This window comes from Trifolium pratense, linkage group LG7 (genome assembly GCF_020283565.1).
Source record: "Trifolium pratense cultivar HEN17-A07 linkage group LG7, ARS_RC_1.1, whole genome shotgun sequence".
In the NCBI taxonomy this organism is placed as follows: Eukaryota; Viridiplantae; Streptophyta; class Magnoliopsida; order Fabales; family Fabaceae; genus Trifolium; species Trifolium pratense.
The window spans coordinates 48,311,625-48,337,808 of NC_060065.1; the positions used below are offsets into that span (position 1 = coordinate 48,311,625).

The window sequence follows — 26,184 nt, forward strand, 5'->3', positions numbered from 1 at the left end:
GAAAAAGCACACATCTCTCTCCACAAATTGCACTAGAACACCTTTCCTAGAGTTGTGGAACCCTCGGCGAGTTCGAGTAACAATCAAATGGATTTTTCAACAAATGATTTCATACCACTTCATCAGAAGTTCAATAATAGTGAAGACTAGCTAGAAAGAAGGGTGGCATGCAGCAGAAAGGTACCAATGACTATTGGTTGAGTAGAGTGCACTGTCCACATTATTGATAGCATTTAACAATCAAACGTAATTTTAACACATTATGAATTTATGAGTATTACTTTGTGTCCCATTAACGGTATGTTTAAACACGCATATCTTGAGGTCGAAGAGACATGGTGTTTTATGTAAAGATATCTAAAAAATATCTATAAATAAGTTTACAAGGTGAACCAAATATACAATCACATAAACATTCCTGAGTTTCAAACAAATGAGACCACAGCTGCTTTTTTCCTTAAGTTCTTTATTACTTTCAATATCACAATTGTCGGTCATCTTTTGTAGATCAAAGGATTATCACTTCTGCGCCAGCCAATAGGCAATGCACCACATCCACAGAATTTCAATCCAGTAATGGTCAACTCTATTCCTAACTGATATGATAGAAAAATCCATCAGCAGAGTAATATTTGAAAATATTTGACATGCTTCGCTAAACAACAAAATCAAATCAAGTTTCCTGCTGAAACATAATTGAGTATACTATTCAACAGCAAATGGAAAATCAAGACAACATCCGTGTTTGTAGGTCCATGCAGACAATGGATAAAATAGGAAAAGCCAGCAAAGAGAAACACAATATCTACAAAAGAAATGCGGCAGTCATTGGATTACAAAAATAAATTGTTTTGATGAGTTACTAATCAGAACATGTGCAATTCTCATTTTAAACAACTAAAATCAATCAGTATAGTTAAGATTTTACCTTTAGGACAAAACAGATTGGAGTTCAAGCAAGTCCATTTATATGCTTAATTTGAACTAGAACCTGCAGTGCAAGATGTTTTGGTGTTATTGTCTATCAAAGGACTGTCCCTTTCAGTGTCTGTTAAATGCCGATCATTTGATTCCTGAACTGGACCATCCTCTGAATTACTTGGAGAAGAATTGCTACTGGGTGTATTATTGTCTCTGGTCTCCAAGCGTTCCATCATTCGTGACACAGTTGCAATCCCTGCATTAACTTCTCTCCTAACTTCAGATCCAAGATCAGTTACAGAGCTGTTCCGTGAGAACCACCTCTCCTTCCACCCTCTTGTGCTCTTGGAAATTGACTCTTTGTATCTTAAAGACAGGAAAAATTTGAAGTTCAAGTTACAATGGGAGGACTCAACTGTATCAAACAGACACATTACAAAGAATAGTCACGTCATCCAACTACCTTGTAGACACGGCATTTAGTTTTGATTTCAGAGAATCTGAAAACGACTGGAGATCTGATGGTCCTGCTCTGTCTTGGCTACTTGGAGAAGACTGATTAGGAGATCTCCTGTTTAAAGTTTGAAGACATAACCAATAAGAGTGTCAACAACTAGAAAACTAGACAACTATTAACTTAGAAACATTAAAAGAAGATCCAGAAATTCAAAATGGAAAATCATTACCTGTTGTTATAAGATAATCCCTGATTGTCAGTAGCAAGAGCCATAGACCCGGATCCTGAAGCAGAAACCTGGTCGGTTTGAACTGGGTGAACTAAAGTAAGCTGTGGTGGTTCTTCTCCAGTCGAAAAAGTTGGAGATAGAGTGATAGAAGGAGTTGATTCACCATCCCCTCTCTGAGGTGGAGAGGAAGAAGCAGCAGCCATGGGAGGTGAATTAGGATGAGCGGAAAATACCAAATACTGTGGGCGACCTTGAGCTGATGACCTATTTCTCTGGCCTTCCCTTCTAGCAATATGGCGTGCTCGCCCCATTGCTGCTGCAGCAGCTAAGTGTTGGATTATACGCTCTTCAAGATCAGCATCATTTGCTCCAACTGGCAACTGTACGAGAAACAAAATATTACATCATGGATGATAACAGTACAAATATACTTCCAAAGTAGCACTTTTAGACTACTAACATGTTGTAACTCAAAATCCCCCAGTGTTGGATGATGAAATATTGTAGCATTTCTAGACGGATTGACCCTAAAGTTCCTCTCTCTTTCAACTCCCTCGAGCAATTCCTGGCTGCAAAGTGCAAAGACATAAAGTAAAAAAAAGTATATAAATAATTATAGCAAACAAATAATGCCAGGAGCCAAAATAATAATAAAATAAAGTATATAAACAACAATGAGAAAATTACAAACCCTGTTGGATCCTTGAGACTGATAGATTGCCAACACATGGGGCACTGGGAACTCCTTTGACACCTGCAAGATAAAAGTAAGAATTCATGACAAAGTCCTACCCTACAAGCATTTCCAATTTGCCAAATGCTCCGGACAAAAAATGATCCAAAATATTTCAATCAATACGGTGTTAAAATTGACGGTGTTGAGGACAGCCGATTTTCATATAACACAAACAGGATAACTATTAAAGAATGCAAAACTAAAAACAAGAAATGTAAAAATATAAATATTGCAAAACAATGTCTTTGTTTTGAGAAGCATTTCACTCGGATAGCAATATATATAATCAAACCCAATTAGAAAAGCATTTTCAACGTAAAGGAACCAATATAGGAACTAACAAATGTATAATGTTTGAAATTTTGATTCTGGAATACGAGACTGGATTCCCTCCCGTGCAGTTTCCACTGCAGGAGGTTCAGTGTAAAATCTAACCATCCATTTTCTAAATAAAAAATTATAATTATGATGATAATTAAATGTAGGGCTTGGATTTGACTGGACACAAAATGTACTTGAGAGGATACTCTCTCCTGGAATACTACTGTTAAGTTACTGTTATTCCAATCTACATTACCGAATGTTGGAAAAACATTATTTAAAATCTAAACAGGATGTGAAATTATGAAAGTTCAGTCCTTACTGGTTTGTGGTTTAAAAGATTTGATGGGCATGACACTTGATCGTTTGACAACCTTGAATAAGAAGAAATCTGATCAAGGCAGCTAGTAATCTCGATTGGTCAGAACATGTCATAAACCCTAAGAACCGTTGAAATTGACACACTAAACCACCAGGTGTTACACATCTTCGCATCTATGTTTATGATTTACTAAAAGCAACGCCAGGATTGTTTTCTTCAAAGTCAAACTTACTTCCAAAAACCTAACCTCATATATTATACTTTTTTTTCGTTTATCTATCACCTGGTACTAATAGCCCAGCTCAAATTGAGTTTAGCCTATCTTTACAAAGCCAGTTTTCCTTCAAAATTAGGATCCGAAAAAACATTTAATAAATCACAAGGCCCTTTTCTAGTGTCACTAAGGTCTACTCGAAAATACAAAACCACATAAAATTGTCACTTAAGGAAACCCAATTAGTCTCCACAAAGCTTAACAGCTTCTATAACAAGAACATTTACTGCAATAATAATCAAGCAAAAACACACATAGTCATTGATACCATAAAATCCTGAACCATCAAAATTAATCCCACAAGACCGAATCAAAGATTTAACAATGAATCCAAAAGGCAATACCATTCCAGAATACATTGAAGATGAAACTCATGCTTGCAACTCGTCACCTACAACAACACGACAGTGTCAGTGATCACGATCAACCATAACAGCCAGCTAAATTAACAACACATAAAAAACCATACCGTTGAAGGATCACTATCAATAAAAGCTTCAAGGCATATACTGCAAGCATCATCACAAGCATCCTGAATTCCACCTTCCACAAAAGCAGCAGCAGAAGTCAAATGCGCTTCAGACTTTGTTTCATTTTCTTCAATCACAGGAACCTAAAACCCCCCCCCCAAAAAAAAACACAATCAAACATCATTTCACCATCAGAAAATAAAAAATAAAAAAAAAACAATTTTTTATTCCAGAAAAATCAAAATTGAATAAACAACTAATCAAGATTCAATACACACAAGCTAATTCACAAAATTGATTCATCAGAACAAAACACAAGAAAAATAATAATAATTGTAATAAGGGGGGAAAATCAAGTAATCAGTGAGAAATGAATAGAATAAATCGGATGAAAGTAAGAATCGTGATATGAAAAGGGTGAAAGATTGATTGGTTGGTGTTACCTCGTCCATGGAGAAAATCGGAAAATCGAGATGCGAATAGAGGAAACCCTAGAGAGTTTGAAAGAGGGAAAGAGACTTTTGTTTGGTGCGGTGATGTAAGGTATGAAGTGTGGAGTGTGTGGGTGTTGTTGTTGTTAAAGCTTTTACTCTTCCTTTAACTTTTTGGTAACAATTGGTATCTTCTTGTAACCGCAAAGATTAATCTTTCGAGTCAATATAATCGTGATAATAAATATTAATCGTTAGTTGATTCAATAGTGATTGGTACTGAATTTTGTATGAAAAATCGCAGTTCGATCTCCCCACAACTGCGATCTGGAATGAGCTAAAATCACTTGATGCCGCAATTGATCCTCAAATCAATGGTGGTGAAAAAACAATCGTAGTAATAAATTAGTCATTAATCCACTTAAAAACAATCGTGGTAATAAAACTTTATATAAAGGAAATTTTTAATATGGTTACATTTTTATAGCTTAAATTGACTCAATTTAAACTGACTTGAAATCCTTTATCATCTTATCTAAATTTTCTTCAATTATTTATTTTATTACAATACAATATTTTGGGGTGATAATTTAAAAAAATTTACAAATCAAAATTTAAATTCTCTCAAATAATAATTCTTATTGAAAGTTTATTGATCATTTGATTCTAATTAAGTATATGGTTTTTTTATTTGTTTGATTTTATTTTACTTTTTTTTACCAAATATTTGTACTTTTTAAACTTTGAAGAAACCATCAACAACAGAGTCAGCAAACATTACCCTTAGCTAATAAGTCTTGGTCCACCACTAACTGTGGTTATGACACGTGGCATTCTCATAGAAAATCATTGACGAGTCTTTCAGCTTACGCGCATTTTGTACTGGGTTTGGTCGTCCCTTCATAATATCATCACGGTGTGCACCGCAACCTTTACGTCAACATAGATTTACACAATATAATAATAAAAAAAAATCAATTAGTCAATTTAAAAAAATTGGATGAGATGTTGGAGTTTGACAAGTTATGGCGTGATTCCAAATTTCCAAGCTTTGGAGAAGTATTCAAAACATGTGGCAAATCCTGCTACAAAACATCCAAGGAAGTTCGCAATGTTAATTCTATCTTTTTTAGGAAGGATAGTTAGATTGAGAACAATTTTATTCTCTAGGGCATTAGCTTCCTCATAATATGCTTCATTACAAATGCAATTTTTTTTTTAATTTAACCTATGATATTTTAGAGAAAGAGGATCATGGTAAATTGGTAATCCAAAATTTAACTGAAAAGTAAATAAAGTCTGAATCAGAATTATTTACAACAAGAATCATATACAAAACTTTAGTTCATAGATGGATTTTATTCTAATGTTTTATTTAAGACGCGTGATAGCATGTGTTATAAAGTCACATAATAAAGAATTTAATTTAATATAAAAATATTCTTCTTAAAAGTTGGGTTGCATTCATCTTTTAAAATTTAAAATGTTGTATTTTTTAATACAAACTCTACTACTTTTATATTCTTTAACACATGCTCGCTTATAAGCTAAAGCGGCCAATTCTTAGTTTGTTGGAAAAATGAACTTGTTTGTGTTCATTTAATGTGTGGAAGTTGATCCATTGTGATTGGAAATAAAATGGGATGAAAACTTTGGTCTTACAGGACTTGGAACTAAGTAGTGTGAATTAAAAAAAGTGGGAAAAAAAATATCACATTGCTTAGAACACTCTCTTTAGTAGTGTGTATATATCCCAATGTGTCTAACATTTCTTATTCACAAAATTAACTAATTTTCTAGTTAATTAAGTTGGACAAAGGAGCCACTTAGTGCTGACTCAGCATAATAGCCAACTTGATTTCGTTCCGTTTGAAAACGGATTCTTCCATTACTGCATTGATCCACACATAATAGTGCACATTATAGTGCATTAGTGTTTGTCTCCAACGTTACAATTTTCCACTTCATTGGCCAAAGCTTTCTTCTATATACGAACCTTATTTTTCTTTAGAATAGAACACAACATATATAATTCATTCTTCCTTGTTTCAGTAACAAATACACAGAACAAGAATTCATAAAACATCAAAACACCGATCTCATTTGAAGCCTTGTTCTATATACATAATTCTCTTCTCTTCCACGTAATTTTTTCATCGAAAAAATTATTCTTTCTTCTGTGTTTCATTGGTTTTGTGAACTGGTATTGTTGTACCAGCACCGATATTGTTGTATCAGTGAGATTGATATTGTTGTATCAATTTTCGAGTGGTTTTGTAGAACCATTCAAGAAGGTGTTCCTTCTCCGATCATTACAGTGCAGTACTTGATCGGTTTTGTGTTGAACAAGGTTGTTTTATCCTGGGACGACGCGGTTGGATTGTCTGCTTTGCATAATTTGAGCAGTACCGCGAAACGTCTTAAAGAGAACGACCTAGTACGCGACTCAGCCAATAAAATCTTCAGTTCTAATTTTTTAGAAAAATATTTTTTCAATATCAAAAACAAAATAGTTAGGCGTGATGTTTTTTTTTTTTTTTATAAGCAAGCATGATGTTATTTATTTGATTCCTTCTTATATTGAGAAACAACCGATTAATAATGAGTTGAGTTGTCTAAAAAAAACATGTGCCTTTAATGTAAATGTTAGTTAGACCCTTTACTTAATTATTATATTCCAAAAATAATGAACTAATAAAATAGAAGCAAAATCATAAAATTATTCTTGTAAGTATAACTTAATTGATAGTTACATCACATTATACTCACCTTTGTGATACTTTATAAGCAAATTTTACCTTAATTTCACCTTTCTTGGTGTTTTACATTTTTTTGTGACGACGATGCACCAACATACCCTTTGGTTTCTTGCTCTAATTGGATTTTCCAAATTATCCTCAACACAAGCTTCTATAAATGTTTGTTCACTCCACTACTCTGGAATTGGATTCAATGTAGTCGGACTGCATGCAGTCAGTGATTCTGAGTCGTCTGATTAAGATTAGAAGATTCGAATTTTAAGTTAATTTTCATTTTTGTTTAATATAAAATTTTAAGATGATATCTGGATCGTCCGATCAAGATCGAACGGTTTGAAATTTACTGACTACATGACTGCATCAATTTTCGAATGCAAAGATCCGAGTCGCACTACTCCACTCATCATTACATATTGCTTATAGTAAACTAGTGTTGATCGGATGGATTGGATGGATTTTATTTTTAGGTAGTATTGTTTCTTAGGCTCTTTAGGGATTGTTCACTTTAGTCTTTACTTTCGATAAGGTACTCCTTGTACTCATTCCTCAATAGTTACTTGGCAAAAGTTTGCTTTAGGAATATCATCAAGACCATCCAATGATGTTTTTGGAACAAAATTGCAACCAACACCACCATTTTTGTTGCCTTCATTCTCTTCATATTACACTATCATAATCATTTCCTTCATGAGTGACTACAAGCTTGTAAATAATAGTTTTTTCGATTCTTTTTCCTATTTTCCCATCTATATAAAATAAAGCTAAAATGAGTAATTATCTAAATAAAAACAACACAAAATATATTGAACTATATCTAAAATTCATATAAATTATACAGAAAAGTGGTTTATCATTTGTACATAAAAACAATAAGGGCCCGTTTGGTGTACAGGATAAAAGACAGGATAGGATAACTATATCATATCCTGTCTCAATCCAGTGTTTGGTGACACAACAGGATATGATAACTTAATCCTGAAGCTTATCCTATCCTGTTTCTCTAGTTAAAATCCTTATCCTGAATTTGAGCTGGGTCACCAGCATGATAGGATAAGAAAAAAAAAATCGTTGATTTATTCTATAAAATATATTTTAAAATAAAAAATTGAAAATTAATAAAATAATTTGATAGTAAATTAATAATAAAATAATTAATTTTTAAATATATATGTGATTTTCTCACAAGGGTAATTTTGTAATTTATATAATCTAAAAAATCAAAATTCTCCTAAAATTACAATATTTTAAATTAAAATAATTATTAAAAAATTGCAAAATAAGAATATTAATTTAAATTTAATAACAACTTAAATATAATTCTTTTGCAATGGTAGTTTTATTATTTACATATATCATATATTTATTTAGCTTATCTAACATGTATAATTGAGTTATTTATTTGATCATGATTCATATAAAAAACTTAATTTGTTTATTTTCTCATGATTTGTATTTAAAATTTAAAGTTATTTGATTACTTTTTCTTTTTGTACAATTACTTATTTATATTTTTATTTATAAAATTCAAAGTATTACAATATAATTTTTAACAAATAACAATTGTTTTACGAGGGTAATTTTGTCATTTAAATATGTTATGTATCTTATCATATTGGTATGAACAAATATGTATTAAAAATATGATATAACAGTTATCATGTTTGTTATCCTGTGTGCACCAAACACAGGATAGGATAACTGAGGATAACTGTTATCCTGCTGATATCATATCCTATCACTATCCTGTTGTATATCCTATCCTGTCACTATCCTATCCTGCGTACCAAACGGGCCCTAAAAGATTCCTAAATAAATCAAAATAAATTCATCTAGATCAAAAATTGGAACAACTATTAAGCACGACATTAATCGAACCTTAAGTATAGTAAGCAAACGAACTAACTATTTTATAAAAAGCTAATCAAATTATTAAAATTATACATTTTACTTGACTATTTAGGAAGCTACTTTGGTCGAAATGAAAGGGAATAAAGAAACGCTTCTTTAACCAATCGTTAGTTAGTTCAGTGGTGATTGGCGCTGAACTTGGTAGAGAGAACCGCGGTTCGATCCCCCGTAATTGCGATCGGGAGGGGGCTGAAACCACTTGATGCCAGAACTGACCCCCGAACCAGATTCAACCGGTGGTCAAAAACAAAAAAAGAAAAAAAAGAAAGGCTTCATTGTTCAACATGGTGGAGGAAGGTAAGATATGAAAGGGTGTCACACGGTGGAACAAGAGAAAAGGCAACTCAAAGGTCTTTGTTGCAATTTCGATTTCAAATAGCTCTTTGTTACTAGTTTGAGGTGATTATATGTAAAATACACAATGACTTTGTAAACTTATGTATGTTTGTCCAAATACTTATTTATTTATGTTTGTGTCTACGCAAAACTTGCACATCCGATTGATTCTAAAGTCTTTATCTTCTCTCTTTAACTAAAGAGGTAGGTAAAGCTGAGTTTAGAGTCACCTCGATTCGGGATGTCAGAACATCAACCGAATCCTAAACTGACTTCGGAACAGTTTCAAGAGATCGAAAGTGTTTTATTAATATAGATAGAAGAATTATTGTGAAATGAAAAGAGTAAACCAAAATGAGTTCATTTTCTTTTGAATAGAGACAACTTACCTACTACCCTAAGAAACAATGAATTGGCAAAAAGACATTAAATGACTTTGACATGATAATTCATGACAACACCAAACCCAATTTCTTGTTTGAGTTAGAAGATAGTGATAGACTTGCATCATATTCATTACTATCTTACCCTTAAAACATATAAATGATTGCATTTCTACATCACACTCCATAAAATGTAAACAAAGCATTGAATTCTTTTTTAGATATCAGAAATCTCGATGCAAATTCGCATTTTACAAATTTACAAAACAGCACTAACGGTTTTTTTCTCCGGTTTGCAATTCCGGTTCTTGTCTCTGAGACTCACTCCTCCAAAAACCGTTAACATTGAACCGGGCCCACATCTCTTCTAATTTAACATCATCCTCCGGCGTCTCCTCGAAATGCTCTTCCAAATTGGGCTTAACAATAACCGTTTCAGGCCCAGTCCCAGGCCCATTGGGCTTTTTATGATCCAATAACGTTGTCTCGTTTTTCTTAATCTTCTTGAGATTCTTCTGCAACCGTTTCTTCTTCTTCTTTTGAACCGCTTTCTTCCACAAACACGCAGGGACTTTATAGGTCGCTAGAGCCACCATGTCCATCACCGTGCAAGGTACACAGCAGCAGATTGCAGCGCATTCCGCCGTTGTATTACCGGCGACTTCACCGACACGGCGGCTGCGATTAGCGAGTTGTGGTTGTTGTTGGTGAGTCATTGAAACGGAAGAAGAAAGAGATCAGGGTGGGGGAAGATTAGAGAGGTGGAAATGGAGGCATGTGAGAACGACGACGGCGAGGCATTTGAGCGAGTAGAGAGGATGGGGGGTTGGAGGAGAAAGGAGGGAGGTGTGATTTGTGAAATGGGGGGGAAATGGTTGGGGGAGATTGAAAAGTGGAAATGAGAGAAAAAGTTATTATTATTATTATAGGAATGAAAATAGATGAACATGGTTTGTTTGTGTGGTGTTGTTTCTATTTATATTCCATTTTGTTACTTGGATTCTCACCACCGAAAAATTCATAAATATTTTATGGAATCAAATTTTTTATGCAATACTACTAAATTTATGAGTTTAATTCACATGCACGGTCGGTGGTGTAAAGATTTTTTACACGTACATTCAATGATGCGTTGCCACAATATTTAATGAATGTGACATATCAATTAAAAATAAAATACATGATGTGTCGGTATATTATTGGATGCATGTATAAAATAATTTTATACTGACGCTACATATAAATTAAATTCTAAATTTATTACATCAATTCATGTTTTATTAAATGATTGATAGATATATATGATAATATGAATTGTTTTGTTGGTAGTGAGAAATCAACATCAACTCATTAAATATTATGGTTTATCAGGGGCATGTTAATTTGTGTTATAAGGGCACATGTTAAGCTACCTAAAAATAGAAACATAGTATTTAATAATACAAAAAATTTAATGTTCACAGAATTAAATACACCACAAGTTTAATAAATTTTTTCCACATTTATCTTCTTAACATGTGCCCTTAAAGGCACATATGTTAACATTCTCCTTTAAACAATGATATACAAATTTAGAAACATGAATAAGGGGCCTTTAACAACTAATATCATGTTGACATATGCTCTTAAAATACATATTTAATGTTAAAAATTTAATGTTTAAGAAGATAAATGCACAAATTTCAAAATATATTTTTATTTTTACTTCATTAACATGTATGTCGAGTTTAATGGAGATGTACTAACAGTGTAATTTTTTTTTACACGGTCATGCAATAAGAAATCATCAAACTTCCATATCATATGAAGAAAATTAAGTGATGTGGCGGAATATATGGTTATCATTGGTTGACAGTGTAAAATAATTTTACACTGTCAGTGCATATTATTTTTTCTCTAACATTTTCCAGAAAAACAATAAAGAAAAGTGATTTCATATAGAAAATATCCAAAATCATCCGTCTTTTTCTTTTTTTTTGTTACATACCATCCCTCTCTTTTTCGATAGATAAATGAAGTGGGATTTAGATCCTCTCATAAACCACATGAGTGCAGTTTTTTGTTTTCTGAGTGTGAAGAGAGAAATTAAAAATAAAAAATAAACAAATGATGATAAGAGAAAAGAAATGATGAGAAAGAAACATACAAAAAAGAAAGAAAAAAAAAAAAGAATTGGAGAGAAAAAAAAATCTAAATCCGAAATGTACTCGAGTAAATAAATAAGTGAATTTAATCTTTCATACTATGGAGTAAGTTAAATTAAAAGGTCGTGCGTTCTTTCGGGTTACTAAGGTTGTGCATTTTATTTTATTATTATTGGTATAAAAAGTTTCTTCTTCATTTCACCATCCACCCTATTTTAAAAAAATATATATATATTTGGGGAAGGTAATTTTTTTTATAAATTATAAATTTAAATAGTACTAGTACATATTTTATGATGGTTTTACAATGAAATTTGAAGATGTACTTTGAAGTTACAGTTACATGGCTAAACTGTTAAATTTTTATCATTAAGCTATCATATCAAGTGTATCATCATACACTCTCTCATATACATTTCTTTTTAAGGTTACTCTCATACATACATATAATGACTCACAATAACGATTTGTTTTTTTAAAGGACAAATGTATTAAAAAAAATTACTAGATTGTGTAATTTTTCTTCGTTTCACCATCCACCCTTTCATATATATGTATGGTTATAAGCTTTTATTTGAGAGAAAGAAACCTCATGTGTGTGACTTTTAAAGTATGTAATGCAATGCATTTATAAAAAAATACAAAATACTAAGATGATTTTACAAATTTTGCCTCGGATATTATTATGTGGAGATTAAATTGAACACAGCGAGTTTAACGAGTCAATTGAAATGAAAAATACTCTTAATAAATTGTTTTCTTTCACAAAGCTTAGTCATGAAACTTAACTTGCAAGTTGCAAATACTAAACTTCTTTAGGAAGTGTTTTTTGTGTGAAGAATTCACTTGTTTATTGATGCTTAATCTTCGTCTGAAAATAAATCTTAGTGATCCTCCCCACTAAATCCAAGGAGTGAGGCCACCACAACCCGCAATACAACCATCTTTAATAGCCCCCATCTATATTAAGGAGCACCCAACCATCAGTTTGAAGGAATGTAGTTGATGTCAAGTGTTTGATATCGTATTAGTCAAATGATCCAGCAAACGTCAAAAGTAAACAAATGGACGTGTAATTATATCTTTCTTCTGCTCCTTTGAACATAAAAGAAACTAAACATTACATTAGGAAGAAATTTTATACAATATCATAGCACAAGACGAACCCAGTCCGCAAAACCAAACTCACAAAGGAAGAATTCCAACAACACCAATGACAATCACTAAAATTTGACACTATATTCCAACACCATATAAAAATACATCATTTATAACAGCTGGACTACTCAGGAGTCAGGACGATAACCAATTGAAATGTCATTTAGTTACATTTATTTCCCTAAAGCTTAAAGCTTATAGGACTATCTACCACAAGAGGACAAGCAGAAAGGGAACAGTCCTTTACACAGATTTTAAATATTTGCAATGACTTTAAACAGTGGGACACAACGACACAGGGCCAGATGAAGGTTGGACAAAAGCCACAAGTTGTTCTTTCACAAGTTAGAAAAACGTGGGGTCAATTTGTTTGCATGCAGATCCATAATGAACGTTAAACAAAACAACATGCTTTGATTAATAAACTAAAGAATTAGTTACATAATGAAATAGTTTAGGTGGCATGGGAAATGCCTTCCAACAATAATTTTGTCTCCTGAATGGATACCCTTAGATTTTTCATCTGCTCTTCTACCTTCTCAAATGTTCCTACACATGACATGGAAGATAAGAAATTGCTATTTGCAGCAATGACCATGGATGTTTGTAATTCTTCAGCTTTTAAAAAGTCCATTTGCAATTCATCCCCTAGAATCTTTGTTTCAGCCTCCTTTAGATCATATTCAAATACACATTGTTGAAGATTAATGATCAAATGCTCCATTTCCAACATTCCATTATCTCTAAACTCGAAGAACATTTCTTTTTCATTTGTCGCGCGTTGAAGTGAAAGCTCCTTTTCCTTTGTGCTCCTCAAACCTTGCTGTATTTCCAGTCCAATAGCTTGTATTTGACTTTCTACATTTGCTGCCTTCTTGTTTAGATTGCCCAGTTCCTTTCTAATAACACTGAACTTTTCTTGAGAATGCTTCATCTCTGCTTGTAGCTTTGTTTTCTCTTCTTCTAACTTGAGTAAATCAAATGCTTTACCACTAAATTGCCAACTTTTCAATGAGGAGTCTACATTCTGTGTGTTATCAATAGCGAAGAGAACCTTTTCGCCTTCACGCTTGCGATTCTCTTCCTCCAATTTGGATTTGATGCCTGCAATATTTCTGGCTAATTCAGCTTCAGATTCTTGGTTCTTCTTTACAGCATTTTCCAACCCTTGTTTGGAGACTTGAAGAGCAGCTAACTCCCCTTTCTTTCGCTCAATTTGAGACGCCAAGTCTTTCACAGCTGCTCTTGCCTTTGCTTCCCGTTGCTCAAAGTAAGAAAATGACCCATGCTTCATAAAGTTTGACAATGAATATTTGAGCGCAGATAACTTTTTATCAGCTAGAGTTTTTCTATTATGTGCTTCATTAAGTTCAAGGTTCAAGGATTTAAACTGCTGATGTTTGGCCTTAATATCATGTTCTATCACTTGAATTTCTTTATAGAGCTCATCAACCTGGACAATTTCATTTTCAGCGCAGCCAAGTGTTCTGACAGCATCTAAGATTTGTTCATCTACTCTTTCAAGCTTCTCTTTAGCACAATTTAATTCCATGGATAACTTTGTCTCCTTGAGATTTGACAACTCAGTGTCCTTTTCAGTGTTGACCAGAATATCAACCTCATTATCCTCCTTTACGAGCTTTTCTTCTTCATGTCCATCTGACTCAAGGCATAAATCAGACCCAGATATAGTAGGTTTGTCATCATATCTATTATCATCTATATCTTGTGCTTCCTCGGAAACAGATCCTACTCCCAAGTCTCTTTCCCCTTCATCAACTTCAACAAACTTTTCCACGCAGTCCAATTCTCCTTTAGTTTCCACTCTTTCAAGTCCAGAACAATTAAGAATTCTTTCAAGATCATCCTTCTCCTGCTTGGCTCTTTCATACAATCTATTAAGATCATCCTTCTCCTGCATGGCTCTTTCATTAAGATCATCCTTCTCCTGCATGGCTCTTTCATACAATCTTTTAAGATCATCCTTCTCTTGCATGGCTCTTTCATACAAACTCATCAACTTATCGTTTTCTTCATTGACTTCCATGAGCTGATGTTGGAGATCCTCAATCACTCTTTTCAATGCGGTCTCCTCTTCACTCTTTCTGTTATTTTCAGCAGTAGCTTGTTCATATAATTCAATTAATTTACTGTTATCCTCAAGCAGGGCTCTAATCTTGACTCTTAACTCTTCATTCTCCCTTGACAAGATAATTGCTGTCTCATGAGCCTCTGCTTCTCTTTGACTAGCAGCAGCAATAGCATCAACCATTGTCTTCAGTTCCATTTGACCATTGATGTTATTGACGGGAATATCAGTCATTGATGGAGGGTCAATTTGCTCCCTTTCTTCTGTAGTTGTTTCACTTATTTGAGTTTTTTCTTGTCCAAATTTTGCTTTCGAATCATCAACTTGCCTGCAACAGAAGCACATGCGTATGCAGAAAAAGTGTCAAGGAAAAAAATTATTTAAATCATCAATTTAAATTTACAAATCAACCATTGCAAAATTATTTATGTGAAAAATGTGAGAGAAAACAATACCTTTCCAATTTTTCTTTCTCTCCAAGGCAAACCTCAAGCTTCTTCCGAATTGTGTCCATTTCTGCTTGGTTTTGTATAGCCTGCCACAAATAACATTATATGAAGTCAGAGAGAAAATGACAGATATTTGACATGAAACTTGAATTGAGCAAAAAACATGGTACAAACTAGAATGGTCTAGACCTGAATGCGGAGAAACTCATTTTCCTCCCGAAGAGTAGACTGCCAACGTGACTTTGGACTTGGCTCCTGAAGACACATATTAGCACGAATTAAATAAATAAGTTGTATAAATGAAAAACTTTAAATGATAGCAAGCACAAAAATACAATATAATCTAATTAACATATCAAACATATAGATAATTACTAGGCATCCTTATTTAATTGGTGGCCGTATGATCAAATTGATGCATCATGCATGCCCCAAGAATATCCAAAATATGATCATTGTGGGGTGACTCAAATAGTCAAACCAAAAAGGATCTAAGTATTGCTCTTGGGAAGTAAGTAAAAAGATGAACGTGAAGACAACAAATATAAAGTAAATTCAAAGCTGCTTTACTCTAACAGTTGAGCACCAGTATTCGTTGATTGACACTGTGTGACGCTTTCAGAACATTCAAAATGTTCCTACATTTATTTATTCTACAAAGCTAAATCGAGCAAAATCTCATGGGCAATACAATACCAAAGTGCAATACATTTATTTAAAATGTTGGTGATATATAGACAAGTTCATTCATGAACATCTGCTAGTCTGAAAACCTTGTAAATTGCACAATCAAAACCTTCTAGGCTTTCTCTATTTTACATCTATGTCGAGGTAAAAAAATCATGGAAAGCACTATGCACAACTTCTAACGTGAATAAGCATGCAGAATAATTCATTATTCTAACCTGTTTTGAAATAAGACCACCGTCGTTATTTAAGTCTTCCATCACTGAGTCAGCATTTGTTTTCTAGCAATTGCAAAAGAGTAGGTCAGCTTCAATGTTTGCAGTTCCATTTTGACAGAAGGAAAAAATCATTACAATAAAAACTATGAAAACCTGAGCCATTACCATATCAGGTTCGTGCATAAATTTCCAATCCAATGCTTCTAACAACTGCACATAGATGTGAAGAAAACACAATCAAAATGGAGGAAGATTGACTGACACTTTATAAAGAATAAAGGAAATCTTAGAATTTGGGTTAAGGCTAGCTCAATCCTACAAAACCGGTTTATAAATGGAGGAATGTCACTTATAACACTTTTTCAGGCCATATCACATTTAATGTGGGACTTGTAACACTGATCCCTTCACGCCCAGAACAAAACATCTAGAGTGTGATACCATCTTAAAATTTGGATTAGGCCTAACTCAACCCGACAAACCCAACTTATAAGGTAGGCCATACTCATATCCTATCACAATCAATGTAAGACTCTCAGCAAAAGATAAATGAGTAAGGGGGAGATTGACTAGAAACTAAAATGAACCAGTACAAAAACATCCCTCCTTCGTCCCTACCTTGTTTTGGAGTACCATGATTTGTTCATTCATCATTTCCCGCTCACCTCCCTCATAAAATGACTTCAACCTGTTTTAGAGACAGATAAACTTTAGTAGCATACATAACATTATATAAAATACAAAATATTATATAAAGCATAGAAAACAGATCACATAAAATTCACATAAGCACCCACTTTGTGTGGAAATGGACAATCTATTTCTCTCGTTAAAATTGGAGGCTTATATTCTTGCTTCAAACAATTTGCATACTAGTGTTGTGTGATAAGCAAATTATAGAAATTATGTGATATTGTTCATAGTTGAGTACTCATTTTTTGTCACAATAAGTCATTTCCCATCCTTTCTTATAATCACGAAGTCAGAATGAGATACCAAGAAAAGGAAAACACCAAGGTTAAATAAAGATTTGTGCTGAATCTTCTGATTTAATTAAAAAAGAAATGAAAAGAAAAATGCCTTCTTATTTCTTCTTTGAGCTGCAAATTTTCCATAGCAAATCTGGTTACATCTTGACTTCGATCCACCTTGGCCTGAAGGACCTCAATTTCCTTCAAATGTTCCTCTTTTTCACTCAGCAAGTGTGTCTCAGCTGAGATCTTCCCAGAGGCAACTGCTTCTAACCTTTTTCTTTCAGCTTCTCTAAATTTGAGCCTCATCTTCAGACCTTGTATCTCATCTTCTCTTTGTTTGACCTGATTCATCCAATATTGCAATCATTTAATTTCCAAATATTTACACCACGAAAAAAGCAAGAACTATTGTGATAATAAAGAATAATTTCCAAATTATAACAAAAAATATTAATTATAAACTTACACCACTATACATAAATACCAAACAGAAAGTTATGATAACCTAAATTAGAAATATACTGATAACAAATAAAATTCAATTGGACCTAAATCTTGTCTTTTGATTTCCTTTTCAATCAAAACGTTCAAATAAAAAAGGTATACAAAACCATTAACAAGTATATACTACATTTCACATATACCAGCTTCATGGCCGCTTCATTTTCTTCTCTCAGTGCCTGCAATGTTATCTCTTTGTCTTTTTCCCTTCTAAAGGCCCCAACAAGGGCAATTTCATAATCTTTTTTCTGCATCAAGCAAATGGGATGTTTTAGAGACAGATAAACTTTAGCAGCATACATAACATTATATAAAATACAAAATATTATATAAAGCATAGATAACAGATCACATAAAATTCACATAAGCACCGATTTTGTGTGGAAATGATTTCTCAGCAAACAGTTATGAAACTGGATGATTTCTCAGCCACGGAAAATATCTACCTGAGATACCCTTTTAACAGAATTTAATGGACTGAATGATCCTTGAGCACCTTCCCACTTGAAGGATGATACCGGAGAACCTGGAAAGCTAATTATTGAAGTGTCATTATCCTGAACTTCCCCTCCACCACCTAGAGACCGCAAACGGGACACTTCTTTCTGGAAAAAGAAATTGCATTACAAATCACATACGTATAAATCTGTTCAGAAGCACATTTTTTATAAATCTTGTATATTAGCATAGCATGAAACTAAAGTTGAAGAACATACATTTGCTCACCGTACACTTTTTTATGACAAGTATACTGATAGACTCAACAAGTATTAGAAGAGAAAACAATAAGACAATGCAAGAATAGGTCAGAACACCCAAGAATTGTACTCAACCTCTGGCAAAAGAGGCCACTGGCCAGCAACTACAAATGTACAATTCACTCAAGTACCCCTCTTTTTCAGGCCTTATCTCTTTTTTGAATGTAGAACAAGGGTTACATAGTACATATCATACATATAAAGGCATGAACAATCAATGTTGATGACCACATGAAATCTATGTTGATGAACCTGTTCCACTACCTTCAAAGTTCATATGAAACTGAAAAATGAAACCAAAACTCTTGCTCCGCCTCATAACCAATTCAATAGACATGCATAAAGGCGCTATTTTACTTGAATGATATGCCACTAACCAAATTTCTCAACCATTACTGTCTTTAAAAAATATAAATAGAACGGGCCACTAGATATTTTCTATGCAATGACATTAATAACATAACAAAAGAAAGGATTAATCAAAATTAAAGTACCTTAAGTTGTTGAATTTGAAGTCTCATTGCAATGACATCTCCTGAGGCATCCTCATTTACTATGGCCTGAAGAAAAATTAGATTATAAATATATTAAAACTCTGAACAGATTACCTGTATAAGAAAACTGTTTAATAAGCTCGCATTAGTAGAATTGATATATTAGAATTTCTCAACAGAACCTTCTAACTTTCTTTGAGTGCAAACTTGAAATGAAACAATATCTACAATATTAGGCAAAAAGTGGTAGTAAATTAATAAATAAGGACGAACAGCACGAAAGACATACATTGTTCTTAATAAATTTAGCACGTTGTGCGAACTTCAATGTGCTTAATGTCTCGAGCGAACAACTGCAAGAGTTAGTAATTTTCAGTAACATATACAAGTATTTAACTATATGCAGATAATAAATTTAATGTGGTTAATGACAGAAAAAAAAGGTAATACAAAATTGGACAGTGAGATAAAGAATCCAGTTAATATGACAAACAAGCAAAACATTGAAACTTGTTGATTCCTGGATCCGAAAACTCTTTATGCAAAAGAAACCAAGTCCATATGCAAAGACGTTTTGAACATTGAAGAAGGGGATTCACTGACCAAATGGAGGGACTGATATTTGCAATTATGATAGTCTTTGAATTTCCCCCAAGAGAGTCCTGAAAGGAAAAGACAAACACTGATCAGATTAATCGATCATATGCAGCTCCTTATTTATAAAATAATTCAGGCACTAGTAAGTAATTTTTTGCCTAACATTCATTAAGCGATATTTAGATACCGTTGCAACACTCGCTATAAGTTTAAATTACTATTAGGCCAGAATATCACTGCAAGTAGCATAAAATTGCGGCTAAAAACTTGCACAATGAAATATGCAAAGATATTTATTCCAGGTCTTTCATCCATATAATGTTTATGGTTTAGAGTTTAGCGAAGTTTCCAGTTTCACTTTCAGAACCAACTTCTAGATAGGAAAGAAATGAACAAACACATCGTAGATTCGTAGTATGTACTAGCTTTTTTCAGCTGCTTAGGTCAGTATGAAGGCAATAAGTTTCTAGCTCCATATTGCTGATTCTATAGCTCATTTATTAATAATACTGCATACTTGCACGATAATAAAACTATAGAAGGGTAATGTAAAAAAAAACATAACAGTTCCTTCCCGGTAATTAATCCATTTTAAAACACTGATATCTATTGCAAGGATATTTCAGATGTTGAAATCTAATTGTGAACTGGGACCACCTATGCAACACAAATCTAGAAATTTTGGGCACCGACCTGAAGTAAAAATGTGAGCTTTGAATCACGGTAAGGAACGTGGTGTGACTTCCCATTCGATATGCTTACTAGGTTCATAATCACAAGCCTGCAGTTATAATATTATCACCTACAAGGTCAGTTTTTAAGTGGAACACCACTTTGATAAAATACAGTAACCTAAAGTTGTCAATGACAATACTGACCCCAAAGTTGAAAGAGACTTGTTGATATTAGTAGCTTCCTTGAGGCGTTCTCCTTCTGCGCCAGAACTCTTTTGCCTAATGTCAAGAAAGATATATAGGTAAACAGGCAAACAACCCTTGCAAACTATGGTGACATAACAGGAATCCAAACATTCATAAACACACTTACGAACTAATTACCTCTCAGATCCAGCCAAATCAACAAGATTGAGTCGAGCAAATCGAAAGTGAGTTACACCTTGAGATTCCCACTAACAACAAATAGGTAATTAATGTCTCGTAATAATATACTAGTAACCAAAAAACAATATTAAGCAACTCTTTTGCACGAATTAGAAGGAAAATAAATAAATAAATTACTCACTTGACTCTCAATGATGCAAGTAAATACACTATGAGAACGGCTGCTAGCGCGATTCATATTAGTAGCAGCCACCTTTCTGTTTGCAGCACCCTAAATAAAACCATAACTTGTAATGAATGTCTTTTAACAAGTACGTTGAAGAGAGATGAGGTTCGTGTGCAAAATTAAAGAAACTGTACTGAAAAATAAAAATATAGGCTGTTTTCTCTCAATTTTGGAATTGCAAAATGCCCAATAGTGATACAAAATGGCAGATAGTTTCAACTTTCAACCAAAAACCAAAATAATACTCAAAAGTAAAGGTGGGTGCATTACATACCTGAACAAGTAGCTGAATGACATCTCGAGCATTAGCTGTTTCTACTTCCTTAATATTTTCCACATAAACACCTTTCTTGTTGTCTTCTCTTATCTGCCACATTATTTTTGTTTTAAAAAAAAAGAAGCAGAAAGTTGTATGATATAAAATGCCTCTTTCAAACACTGAAGAAGTGATGTGAATAGTTAGTAATTACCTGCAGATTGTTAGATGAAGGGTCCAAAAGATCAAGGATCTGTTCATTGTATATCTCCAAGAAAGAACATTTGCATGTGAATTTTAACTTCTCATCTCTACGTGCCTCTTTTTCCTGGTGCATTACAGCAATAACAGGCTAAAATTAAATTCGTGCAAATATAACTACATGAATAGAGGCATATTGAGACTGAAATTAAGACTAACCCATATCAAAACTGAAATTAACCAATTCAATTTGAGTGTGAAAAAGTGAAAACTTAAAGTATTATACAAAATGTTCTCTGTTGAATACCATAACAAATTATACCTTCTGAATCCTTGAAAACAAGTGCTCAAATATTCTTGGTGTCATCCCACAGTTGACACTGTGTCTTCTAGTTCCTCCTTCAATGTCACCGAGCATGGTGTGCGTCTTCCCACTTCCAGTCTAAATGCATAAACAATTATTTTCAGTATCGTAATATTGTTAAAAAGGTAAAATAATCTACAACAGATCACAAAAAGCTTTATCTTCTCATATTTTAGATACCACGATATGAAACACTTTTTCCTCACTTTAATATACTATAATATAAGTCTATAATATTGATCTAAACAAACTAACTAAAATAACAAGAACAGGAGAATCAAAATATCGGCTCACTTGACCATAAGCAAACATGCAGCTGTTGTAACCTCCCATGCAATTATCTACCATTGGTAAACCAGCTACTTTAAAGAGGTTCTCCTGTTACATTAGTTATGCAAGTGGGAAAATCAAGCTTCAAAAGAGAAAGAAAAAAAATACAACTACAGCATTGACATTTAAACTTTCACAATAGTTCTAATTTCAACCAACAAAAATTTACCTGGCTAACATTCTCGTCTGCAACAAGATCAAAAGTAAATCGTGCCTCGGGAGGTCCAGTCCATGCAATTGTCTGACAACTCTCTTGTCTAACACATTTGCTGTTCCCTTGAACCGATATCTCGTTATTACTAAGAGGACGCATTCTAATTATAACCTAGCTCACAAAAATTAAACAAAATCAAACTTAATTAGCTTAAACCAAGTTATAACCCTACTCCATTCCTAAACTATATGGATAAAAAAAAAAAACCATAACCATGTATGATATATCAAATATAAAATCTTTAAATACAAATTCATAGCTACACACACTCTAGTTATGAGATTCATTTAATCAAAGAAAAAATTCACAAAAAGCAAAAAATCGCTATCTAATAGACTAACGAATTTCCTAATTAAAATTCATTGCACAAAATTGAAAAACATTTGAATAAAACTGCTTCTAGAAACACTACAAAAGCTTCAATTAGATCTTACTAAGTTAGAATTGAAATTGTACCTGCACATTATGATCTTTCCAGAAAGAAGGATCTTCACACAATTCAAAGCTTTGAATTGACGAAACCGCAGCACTACTTTGTCCAACAACAACTTCATCATCCCAATCGGTAATGTTACGAACTGCAGAGCTTTGAATTAGATTATCCTTAACCGCTGATTTGAGAAGATCTGGAGTGTTCTGAATCAGCGAAAGTTGTTCGGATGGATGATTCTGGAAACCGAATCTGCTTTTGATTGCACTTGCAGCCTCTGATAGAAACGGCATTGTGCGGTGAACGGAGCGATTTCGATGGAAGATTTGTGGAAATGGAGTTTGGAGTTGGATTTGAAGTGAAATGAATGAAGAGGGAAATGAAATTTGAAGTGTGGTGGATTTGGGAATGATGAAGAAGAAAGAAAATTGGGGTTGAGTGGATGAGAGAGAAGAAGATTCTGTGATCTAACCGTGGAGAATGATTGGTTTGAACGGTGTAGATGGGTTTAAATTCAAAGTTTGGGACCGTTTGAGGTTTGGAGTTTTGAATTTTCGATGATGGAGCCAAAGATCTAACCTTTTTTTTTTTTTGGTCATGTGCCAAAGATCTAACTTTACCTTCCCCATTTATTCACGGTGGTGTATTTCGTTTTATTTTTATTTTTTTTTTAAATATTTATTGTTTATGTTTATTAATTAGTTTAATGAAGATGCATTCATTCACAGTATAAAATAGTTTTACGCAATCATTCAATAAAAAATTATTGATTTGTGGGATGAAGTGGTATAAATCATATTGTTATTGATTTATAGTGTACAATTATTTTACACCGTTAGATACATTAAGTTTTTTACAATTTTTTTTTTGACATAGATGATATTTATTTTGATTGTATATTTGAGCTTTTTCTTTTCGTTAAATATTAAGACTGGATTTTATTATATGGGACTGAAGTTCAAATTAAAAAATTAAAAAAGTGTGTGGTCGTGCCAGTTTGTGTATTAATAAGTCGGCCCTAATTTTCTTTTCTTGAAGTCTCCTTCTTCTTCTTCTTCTTCCTTGAGTGGTGAGGGGGTGGTTTTAGGTCTTTTTTGCCTAAAATCACCCATTTGCATTTTATTTTCCTCCCGTTTAATTTAAATAAATGATTTTCACATTTTATCTTCCTTAAGTGGTGCGTGTTGGTCGTCGTCCGAATGGTGCGGCGTTTTGGATTATCCGTCGTGTTACGGTGTTTGTTTAGTTCATATTGAAATATCAACTTCAATTAATTGCAGATTCAATCAATGATTTGGACATCAACGTTGCAGATTCGAAAGCATTGACATTCCGGTGACTTTAATTTTATCATATTACTCGTAGGCATTGTGCCGTTGTATGCTATTAACTTGGATGTTGTGAGTTTGTTCGCAGATTCATCCTTTTCGTTTTTAGCGAAGTTGAATTTGTACTTGCATCTGATGTATTCTATCAATTATTGGAATGAAGAACATATTATTTTTAGTAAAAAAAATATATTAAGACTGGATTTTGTTAATCTTCTATATATATATATATAATATATATATATATATATATTTAAAATAATTAGACCTAAATGAAGGACAAGAACAATTTCAGCAAAAATAAAAACAACGAAATACACTTGTTATTAATCCTAGGTCTGATCCTCTATGTTTCATTGTAACAAAAAAATAAAAATAAAAAAAACAACGAACGACAAGCTGCATTATTGATCCTTTCTTGTTCTATCAATTCTTTTAAAAAGCTCATTCATAGATCTAGAAGACATTGTTAAAGCTACTTTGCCACTGACTGCCACTAAATCACCGCGACTTTTTGAAGAAGATCCACAATCTTTGTTATGGAAAGTCAAAAGTGTTAAACACAAATGTTACAAAAACATGTTGATTGTTAGAATACAGGTTCTCATGTCATGACACGTTGCTTGAAGCAGATTTAAAGGTAGTTCGTTCCATAGTAAAAGTCTTGATCCTCATTCACACAAGTGAGAAAACCTTAATCAAGTCCGTACATACATGCTTCACTCCTACCCACCAGTTGATCTTCCTTCCTCCAGGTCAAAAAGTTCATATATGCCTCTTTCTTCACATATACTTTTCATGTTAAAGTTATGCATACATTTGAAACTTGGAAGCGGGCAAGCCTCATCAATATGAAACAATGGAATCGTGAGGCGATACTCAAGTATAATATGATACTCTAGCGGTGAGTCAAATGTAAAGCATGTGGTGTTTGCAAACACCCAAAAACAACTTTCTGTCTTGTGGTCAAATCAAATTTTACTTTCATGTTCTAGACAATTTTACTAAAAGACTTAACTACACATTTGATCCCTTACGTTTATTTTAGGTTTCAATTTGGTCCCTTACGTTTAAAAAGTATCAATTTGGTCCCTTACGTTTATTTTAGGTTTCAAGTTAGTCCTTTCCGTTAGTTTTGTCACTAACACCGTTTGAACAGTACACGTGTCAGCGTGTCAAAGTGCCACGTGTCAGTCCACGTATGCAAGTTGACTGCCACATGTGACAAAATTGACGGAAAGGACTAACGTGAAACCTAAAATAAATGTAAGAGACCAAATTGATACTTTTTAAACGTAAGGGACCAAATTAAAATCTAAAATAAACGTAAGGGACCAAATATATAGTTAAGCCTTACTAAAAAAATACACTTGCCAAAATATGGTGGGCTTTAGGAGGGACAATGTCCTTGGATAGTAAATTATTGAAGTTACAAATTGGAATCGTACCTCGAAGATCATTCAAAGTGCAGTCAAATCATAGTTTGTACCACATATCCCACTATTTCTCAATATATTGTCCTATAATAACACCTAATGTTGGAGCCTATGCGCCACAAAAGTTTATGAGGCATTGAGGCAGACAAATAAAAACACAACCCCCAACTTTAATAGGGATATATGATGAACGCCTTTTATCAACCAAGTAGTCTGAATCATAAACACCTCCAACAATATCAAAAATAGGAACAAAGTTAAATGGTGACCATGTTACAATATTGTTGTGAATATCAATAGTAATAATACCATACTTAAATTTAAGTTTTAAACGGGACAATTTAATTGTTAAATAACTTATCAACCAAATAGTTTGGACCATGATTCTCTCTTTTTTTTTGTTTAAAGGTTTTGTATGTTAATGTTTGAAATTAATTTCATAGATTGATTTTTTATGGTTTTGTTCGAATGACATATGTTTTAGGGTTTCTAATTTTCTTTTTCAATGACATAATTCGTTTTAATTATTTACATTAATCACTACAATAAATATTACAATGATTAGTTTTAACATGAATCTAGGTTGCAAGGACTAAAATAGAACATCAGGATCAAACAAAAAAATAAATAAAAAAAATAGAACATCAGGAACCAAAAATAAAACATTATATATTTACAAAGACTAAAATAAAAAAAATTCCGGTCTCATAAGTGTAGCTCAA

General features: G+C 33.1%; 3 protein-coding genes across 4 annotated transcripts; all 3 read right to left on the reverse strand.

Annotated features, from left to right (window-relative positions):
- Window positions 1-248: 248 nt before the first annotated feature.
- On the reverse strand, window positions 249-4,557 carry LOC123897867 (E3 ubiquitin-protein ligase RHF2A-like). Of its 2 annotated transcripts, none has more exons than XM_045948661.1 (9): window positions 4,174-4,557; window positions 3,730-3,873; window positions 3,605-3,651; window positions 2,299-2,361; window positions 2,068-2,176; window positions 1,608-1,987; window positions 1,385-1,492; window positions 929-1,287; window positions 249-596 (listed from the first exon to the last, which is right to left on the reverse strand). In XM_045948661.1, the coding sequence occupies exons 1-8, from the start codon at window positions 4,180-4,182 to the stop codon at window positions 975-977; spliced, it is 1,173 nt and encodes a 390-aa protein (XP_045804617.1). In that variant the 5' UTR covers window positions 4,183-4,557; the 3' UTR covers window positions 249-596; window positions 929-974. The 2 variants fall into 2 exon arrangements, with proteins under 2 accessions (XP_045804617.1, XP_045804616.1); XM_045948660.1 differs by having other exon boundaries at window positions 249-805; window positions 4,174-4,303.
- Window positions 4,558-9,500: 4,943 nt separating this feature from the next.
- LOC123898286 lies at window positions 9,501-10,528 on the reverse strand. The gene has a single exon (XM_045949201.1). The coding sequence runs from the start codon at window positions 10,261-10,263 to the stop codon at window positions 9,820-9,822; it is 444 nt and encodes a 147-aa protein (XP_045805157.1). The 5' UTR covers window positions 10,264-10,528; the 3' UTR covers window positions 9,501-9,819.
- A 2,430-nt stretch (window positions 10,529-12,958) lies between these two features.
- LOC123898168 (kinesin-like protein KIN-12E) lies at window positions 12,959-23,299 on the reverse strand. The gene is made up of 22 exons (XM_045949058.1): window positions 22,725-23,299; window positions 22,224-22,379; window positions 22,019-22,102; window positions 21,683-21,802; window positions 21,374-21,487; window positions 21,178-21,270; window positions 20,859-20,948; window positions 20,675-20,745; window positions 20,495-20,569; window positions 20,310-20,397; window positions 19,623-19,681; window positions 19,309-19,372; window positions 19,020-19,085; window positions 18,214-18,372; window positions 17,911-18,015; window positions 17,373-17,608; window positions 16,911-16,980; window positions 16,458-16,502; window positions 16,293-16,355; window positions 15,577-15,642; window positions 15,394-15,473; window positions 12,959-15,266 (listed from the first exon to the last, which is right to left on the reverse strand). The coding sequence occupies exons 1-22, from the start codon at window positions 22,989-22,991 to the stop codon at window positions 13,304-13,306; spliced, it is 4,134 nt and encodes a 1,377-aa protein (XP_045805014.1). The 5' UTR covers window positions 22,992-23,299; the 3' UTR covers window positions 12,959-13,303.
- Window positions 23,300-26,184: the final 2,885 nt, after the last annotated feature.